Consider the following 7,539-nt stretch of genomic DNA (forward strand, 5'->3'; position numbering starts at 1 on the left):
TAAAACAAAACATGTAATGACAGTCAATTTGGAAATATATTACAGTGTTAAAACAAAACAAGTGTAATGACAGTCAATTTGGAAATATATTATAGTAGTTAAAATAAAACAATGTAATGACAGTCAATTTGGAAATATATTACAGTGTTCAAACAAAACATATGTAATGACAGTCAATTTGGAAATATATTACAGTATTAAAATAAAACATTTGTAATGACAGTCAATTTAGAAATATATTACAGTATTAAAATAAAACACGTGTAATGACAGTCAATTTAGAAATATATTATAGTATTAAAATAAAACATGTGTAATGACAGTCAATTTGGAAATATATTACAGTGTTAAAACAAAACAAGTGTAATGACAGTCAATTCTTCTTACGTCTCTCTGAAATCGTCTGATCTGGATATGGCGTTGTATTTATTTGTGGCAAGTCAAGAACCCCCCCAATCTTGTGGACAACTCCATTTCCTGCTGGAATATCCTTACTTACCACCCTCACGCCATTCAACATGATTTGTCCATCTGAAAAACAGGATAGTTAAAGTTCAGAATACATCTAAACTGTGTTAATATGTGTATATGTTCTTTACGGAAAAAAAAGTGACATATTTATACAAGTTCTTTATTTTGTAAACCTATTTATAGACAGACAATTGGGTCGTCCTACCTGGAGAAACAAATATTTGTATCCTTCTGCCGTTTAACGTTGGAAGAATTAAATTAGTCCTAAACTCTCTGCTGTAATGAGCTCCTGGGACAATATGGCTCATCAAGAAATCTGAATGTTGGAAAAAACTGAAATTAGTGTCGTGTAAAAACAAACATAACATGTGAATGAAGGAGCATTTGTTTTTAATTTTTCGTCCTTTGATTCCTGTAAATATCCACAGAATATACTAATATACTAACGCTTAAGAAAGAGGTTTTAGTAAACATTGTTGTAACATAAATTCTTTCCCGGTATAAATGTCAGTAAGAATTGTTTAAACAGAAATACGTTCTTGAGAGAGGTTTTAGTAAACATTGCTGTCACGTAAATACTTTCTTGAGACAGGTTTCAGTAAGCATTTTTATAGTGAAATACTCTATTAGCTGTGTTCAAAAGTGGTTCAAAGTTGACATGTATCTAATTGTATCAAAATATTACCATCTAGAACATTTCTGTTGGACATCATATTCCTCAGCGTGGTTCTTTTTATTCTAGAGAAGGCTTCGTCAGCAGGCATGAACATAGTGAAAGGACCTTTAGCTGGTAAAAAAAAACAGATAATATATTCATAAGTCTACTGATTAGCTAATCCAAAACACATAACATTATGTCTATAAGGATGACTTTCAGCTAATAAAAATGAAATAATAGATTTACAACCCTACCGATGACCTTTAGCTGGTAGAAAACAATTAACAGAATTATGATCCTACTGATGACCTTTAGCTGATAGAAAACAATTAACAGAATCATGATCCTACCGATGACCTTTAGCTGGTAGAAAACAATTAACAGAATCATGATCCTACCGATGACCTTTAGCTGATAGAAAACAATTAACAGAATCATGATCCTACCGATGACCTTTAGCTGATAGAAAACAATTAACAGAATTATGATCCTACTGATGACCTTTAGCTGGTAGAAAACATGATAACAGAATTATGATCCTACCGATAACCTTTAGCTGGTAGAAAACAGATAACAAGAACTTTATAACAGCATATGTTGCTGGGCAACAGTAGATTTACGTTTTGATTCTATTGTTTGTCCACACATAAGTAACTAGGAATATGATTTCCTTCCAACAATGACGTGTTAGGTAAAGCATACGTCATGTAGTAATGTTCACTGACCTTGTAGAAGATTGTTGATCCCAGACTGAGTGACCAAAGGCTCCGATAGAGTGAAGCCTGGATTATCAGTTAAACACTTGACCACGTTTGTCGAGGGAATGGGATAGAAAGGTTTGTCAATGACATACACGACTCCATTGATGGCATTTGTGGCAGCAAGAACTTGGGAACCTCCTGCAAGAATAGTCTACAAGAGAAGAGATAAAACAGTAATGTGTCTTACGTAACAAAAGTACAGTTTTCAAGTTGTGAGTGTGTCTTACGTAACAAAAGTACAGTTTTCAAGTTGTGAATGTGTCTTACGTAACAAAAGTACAGTTTTCAAGTTGTGAATGTGTCTTACATAACAAAAGTACAGTTCTCAAGTTATGAATGTGTCTTACATAACAAATAAGAAGAACACTGCATTAAATAACATAGAACAACTACAAGAACACAGCACTAAATAACATAGAACAACTATAAGAACACTGCACTAAATAACATAGAACAACTATAAGAACACTGCACTAAATAACATAGAACAACTATAAGAACACTGCACTAAATCACATAGAACAACTATAAGAACACTGCACTAAATAACAGAGAACAACTATAAGAACACTGTACTAAATAACATAGAACAACTATAAGAACACAGCACTAAATAACATAGAACAACTATAAGAACACTGCACTAAATAACATAGAACAACTATAAGAACAATGCACTAAATAACATAGAACAACTATAAGAACACTGCACTAAATAACATAGAACAACTATAAGAACAATGCACTAAATAACATAGAACAACTATAAGAACACTGCACTAAATAACATAGAAGAACTATAAGAACACTGCATTAAATAACATAGAACAACTATAAGAACACTGCACTAAATAACATAGAACAACTATAAGAACACTGTGTTCTTATAGTTGTTCTATGTTATTTAGTGCAGTGTTCTTATAGTTGTTCTATGTTATTTAGTGCAGCACTAAATAACATAGAACAACTATAAGAACACTGTATTACATAATATACAGCAACTATAAGAACACTGTACAACATAATATACAGCAACTGTAGGAAATAATGTTCTAAGTAATGTAGAATAACGGTACACTGCAATGACCAGTAGCGGGCAGGACATACAATCGAAATTTTAACAAAAGTTCCATTAAACCAAACTTTTATTTTGATTAATCGAAAGCTATACTCACCTTTCCTCTGTTAAACAGATTGAGTGGTATTCCAATTCCCTCAGCGCTGGTCTCGATCATGTTGTTTTGGATGTTCTGAGGATACAAAGGTTTTCCAAGAATGTGATGACGAAGGAACCGCTTTAACTCTGGCGGATTGTTCTTTAAGTTGTTCAAAACGTCGCTTGGCAACAGCAAACACCCTTCGTCTGTTGGCAGGAAAACTGTCAACGGGTCTGAAATATGTACTGTTTGTTAGCTTGATAACTGACAGTGTTCAGTTTATCCCAACCAAAACCTTTTACATTGCTGCAAAATCATTAATTAAAGCATTTGTACAGATCGCGAAAATTATTCACGAACACTAAGGTCTCAATAAATCGCTAGCTACAACTCGCCCTATATGCGCGGACTATACTTCAAGTCAAGTTCACGTGCTTAATCACTGTTGGGAAATAATAATTTTTGACAGAAACTTACTGTCATAATACCGACACTCAAGTGTGTGTACAAAACATGAGGGATTCACACAACTCTGGACTTTTGGACTACAACAGACTAACAGAGTTTTACTGAATCAAAAAATTGTATCGCTGGCGCCCCCTAATGGTTTGTAAAAAAAAGTTTATTTTTTCCCATTTTTTGCTTAAGTTGTAGTATCTGCTTTATCATATCGTCTTATTAATGCTTAGATCTACACTAAGAAACTTAATTTTTTTCTATAGGAAAAGTAAGGTCACGTTGAATTCGAGGCCACTTTAAATTCGGGTCAATGTGGTAATTAAATATATTTCTTGCAATTTTACCCAAAGCCAAAGAGCGGAACAGAGAATGCACTAAATGTATCTTGCACCTTATCCAGTTATCTTAGGGATTGTTCAGGTTTTATACTGTTAAAAGTTAAAATCACTAAACAGAAGAGAACGTACACAAAGGACGAAAGCAATCATTTCTTAGTACGTTTTTTATTGTCAATAACTTAAGAACAGTAAATTTTTATTACCTCTTTTCTTCATATCCTCCAAAAGTCCTGCTGTCTCAAAAAGTTGACGTATAATATTAAGGCCTATAGGATTTCCTCTTATGAATAATCCTGGATATACGATGATTTCAAAAATGGTTCTTCCTTGTCTCTGTGTTTGATCTTCTTCTTCTGGGTTCGCGTTAGGTTGGTTTTCGGCATCTTCTTCTTCTTTTGAAGTAAATGGCGGCTTCTGTTTGTCTCCTTCTCCTGGTAAGGGAAACGATGGGTATTCTCTTTCTGTAGGATTTGGCGGATATTGTCCATTTTTTCTTGGTGTGATTTTATTTGGATTTTCTCTCTCATCTTCTGCTGTTGGTTGTTGTTGACCACGTGGTTTTTCTGGTGAGAAGCTTGGCGGATTTTTATTACCACGTTTTCTTGGCGTGAGTTTATCAGGATTTTGTTCATCGTTATCTTCTGGTTCGTTGAGTGGCTTCTCATGGTTATCTTCCTTTTCTTGATTTGGTTGTGACTGTTCTGTCGGGTTCTGGTTGTCTTTTTGGCTTGTAGTAGTTTCTTTCGGGTTCTTGCTGTTGTCTTTACTTGGTGTGGTTTCTGTTGGGTTCTGGCTAGCTTCTTTACTTGTAGTGGTTTCTGTCGGGTTCTGGTTGTCTTTTTGGCTTGTTGTGGTTTCTTTCGGGTTCTGGCTGTCTTCTTTACTTGTAGTGGTTTCTGTCGGGTTCTGGTTGTCTTTTTGGCTTGTAGTGGTTTCTTTCGGGTCCTGGCTGTCTTCTTTACTTGGAGTGGTTTCTTTCGAGTTCTTGCTGTTGTCTTTACTTGGTGTGGTTTCTGTTGGGTTCTGGCTAGCTTCTTTACTTGATGTGGTTTCTTTCAGGTTCTGGCTGTCTTCTTTACTTGGAGTGGTTTCTGACTGGTTCTGGTTGTCTTTTTGGCTTGTAGTGGTTTCTTTCGGGTTCTGGCTGTCTTCTTTACTTGGTGTGGTTTCTGTTGGATTCTGAATATCTTTTTTGGTTGGTGTGGTTTCTGTTGGATTCTGGCTATCTTTTTTAGTTGATGTGGTTTCTGTTGGATTCTGGCTATCTTTTTTAGTTGGTGTGGTTTCTGTCGGGTTCTGGTTGTTTTCTGTACTTGGTGTGGTTTCTGTCGGGTTCTGATCGTCTTCTTTACTTGGTGTGGTTTCTGTTGAATTCTGGCTATCTTTTTAGTTGGTGTGGTTTCTGTCGGGTTCTGGTTGTTTTCTTTACTTGGTGTGGTTTCTGTCGGGTTCTGATCGTCTTCTTTACTTGGTGTGGTTTCTGTTGGATTCTGGCTATCTTTTTTAGTTGGTGTGCTTTCTGTTGGATTCTGGCTGTCTTCTTTAATTGGTGTGGTATCTGTAGGATTCTGGCTGTCTTCTTTATTTGTTGTGGTATCTGTAGGATTCTGGCTGTCTTCTTTCTTTGGCGTGTTTTTGGGGTTATCAATAGTATCGGGTTTCTTTGGTTTTCTGTTGGTTAATTGAACATCTGTGTCTTCTATTGTATCTTTAGTTGTTATAATAGAAGTCAGAGTGCTTGTAGAATCACTAGTTTGTTTTTCATCATATTTTGATGAGGTTTCTGTAGAGATCTCATCTGATGTTGTTTCTTCTTCTTTGTCATCCATTTGAGTATTAGTAGAAGTTTTCATTGACATATCATCTGGTACATCAGTTAAATCATCGGGTGAAGTTTGAGTGGAAGAAGAAACAGAATTAACTGGATCATTCTGTGTTGGTGGTTCTTTTGTCTGATAAGGTTGTTCGGAGGGTAAAAAAGAAGTCGTAGAGTGTTCAGTTGAAGATGAAGTATCTGTGTTTAGTCTTCTGGATAGGATTAGAGGAACAGTTGGCGTTTGCTCTTTTGAGGGAGGAGTAGTTGGCTTTGGATCTTTTGATGTTGAGGGGGTGGTTGGTTCCGTTTGTCTCTTTGAAGGTGGATTTGTTGTTTCGGATGCTCTTGGTGTTGGTTGAGTTTTTGTATCCGGCTTGCTCTGTGATGGTTGAGTAGTTGTATCCGGCTGGTTTTGTGATGGTTGAGTTGTTGCGTCAGATTCACTTGTTTTTGGTTCAGTTGTTGTATCTCGCTGGTTTTGTGGTGGTTGAGGAGTTGATTCTGGTGAGGATGTAGAAGCTGAAGGTCTTTTTCTTCCTGATGGAGAAATGATTTCGTATGGTTTTGTAGTCTTTGAAGTAGGAGAAGAAGGCGTGGTTAGAGGACTTTCCCTCTCATGCTCCGACGGAAACTCTGGGACCAGATCATTTTCGCGTTCCCGGGGAAGACATCTGCACCCACCAAAAATGTCTCGAGGCAGAAGAATACCATTTATAGCGTGAATCACACCGTTACTAATTGTTATATCCGGTCGTACAATGGGAATTTTATTCACAAGCATAACACCTGAATATGATTATAAGAAAAATAGTATGAGAAAGAAAAAAAAACCCTTAAAATACACGTGTAGATTTAGGAAACTCAAGTGTAGATTAACGATTAGAAACATTATTATTTCTTTATAGTTTCATTCATTAATCCGAAACCATCACGTAGTCGTCAATTGTTTTTACTTACCATTACAATGTTTAATTTGACAAACTGTTGTGCTTAAAATTGAAACTCAAGCTCTTAATATTGTAATATTGTAATGCTTGAAGTTAAGATCCATTTCAAAAATCACATTATTTGCTTGATCGGAAATATCTTAATCTATTATCAAATCAAAGGCTTACATTTTTAGAATTTAAAGACATGTAAATATTTATTATAATTTGCTTTACAGCATAATTTAAAACACGTGCATGACTATTGTAAATGAACATTATAAAAACTTCACGAATAATTATTATCAACCTTCTAAAAGAAGAGACAATTAATATAGCACTTCTGTAATAAGAATTTATTAATTACCTGTATTATTGCTTAAGGTAACTGGAGCTCCATCTAGCGGCTTTAGTGAAATATCATTCTTAAACGCAGGACTATAATAAGTCCCGGGAATCACGTGATTCAAAAGTATGCCTAGGGACAATAAACATTTCATACAAGTTAAACCTGATCTTTGTTTACAAGTTGGTGTGAATTGGTCCTAAACTTATCTGTGTTAAACCTGATCTTTGTTTACAAGTTGGTGAGAACTAGTTCTAAACTTGTTAGTATTAAACAAGTTAAACCTAATCTTTGTTTACAAGTTGGTGAGAATTGGTCCTAAACTTGTTAGTATTAAACATGTTAAACCTGATCTTTGTTTACAAGTTGGTGAGAATTGGTCCTAAACTTATGTGTATTAAACAAGTTAAACCTGATCTTTGTTTACAAGTTGGTGAGAATTGGTCCTAAACTTGTTAGTATCAAACAAGTTAAACCTGATCTTTGTTTACAAGTTGGTGAGAATTGGTCCTAAACTTATCTGTATTAAACAAGTTAAACCTGATCTTTGTTTACAACTTGGTGAGAATTGGTCCTAAACTTATTAGTATCAAACAAGTTAAACCTG

At 35.1% G+C, this 7,539-nt stretch overlaps 1 protein-coding gene across 1 annotated transcript; it reads right to left on the reverse strand.

Moving 5' to 3' along the window:
- Nucleotides 1-367: 367 nt before the first annotated feature.
- On the reverse strand, nt 368-6,441 carry LOC106476397 (proteoglycan 4-like). The gene is made up of 7 exons (XM_022380283.1): nt 5,274-6,441; nt 4,048-5,226; nt 3,066-3,280; nt 1,855-2,041; nt 1,157-1,258; nt 677-787; nt 368-531 (listed from the first exon to the last, which is right to left on the reverse strand). The coding sequence occupies exons 1-7, from the start codon at nt 6,439-6,441 to the stop codon at nt 374-376; spliced, it is 3,120 nt and encodes a 1,039-aa protein (XP_022235991.1). The 3' UTR covers nt 368-373.
- Between the last annotated feature and the right edge of the window lie 1,098 nt (nt 6,442-7,539).

This window comes from Limulus polyphemus, unplaced genomic scaffold, assembly GCF_000517525.1.
Source record: "Limulus polyphemus unplaced genomic scaffold, Limulus_polyphemus-2.1.2 Scaffold10461, whole genome shotgun sequence".
Lineage (NCBI taxonomy): Eukaryota > Metazoa > Arthropoda > Merostomata > Xiphosura > Limulidae > Limulus > Limulus polyphemus.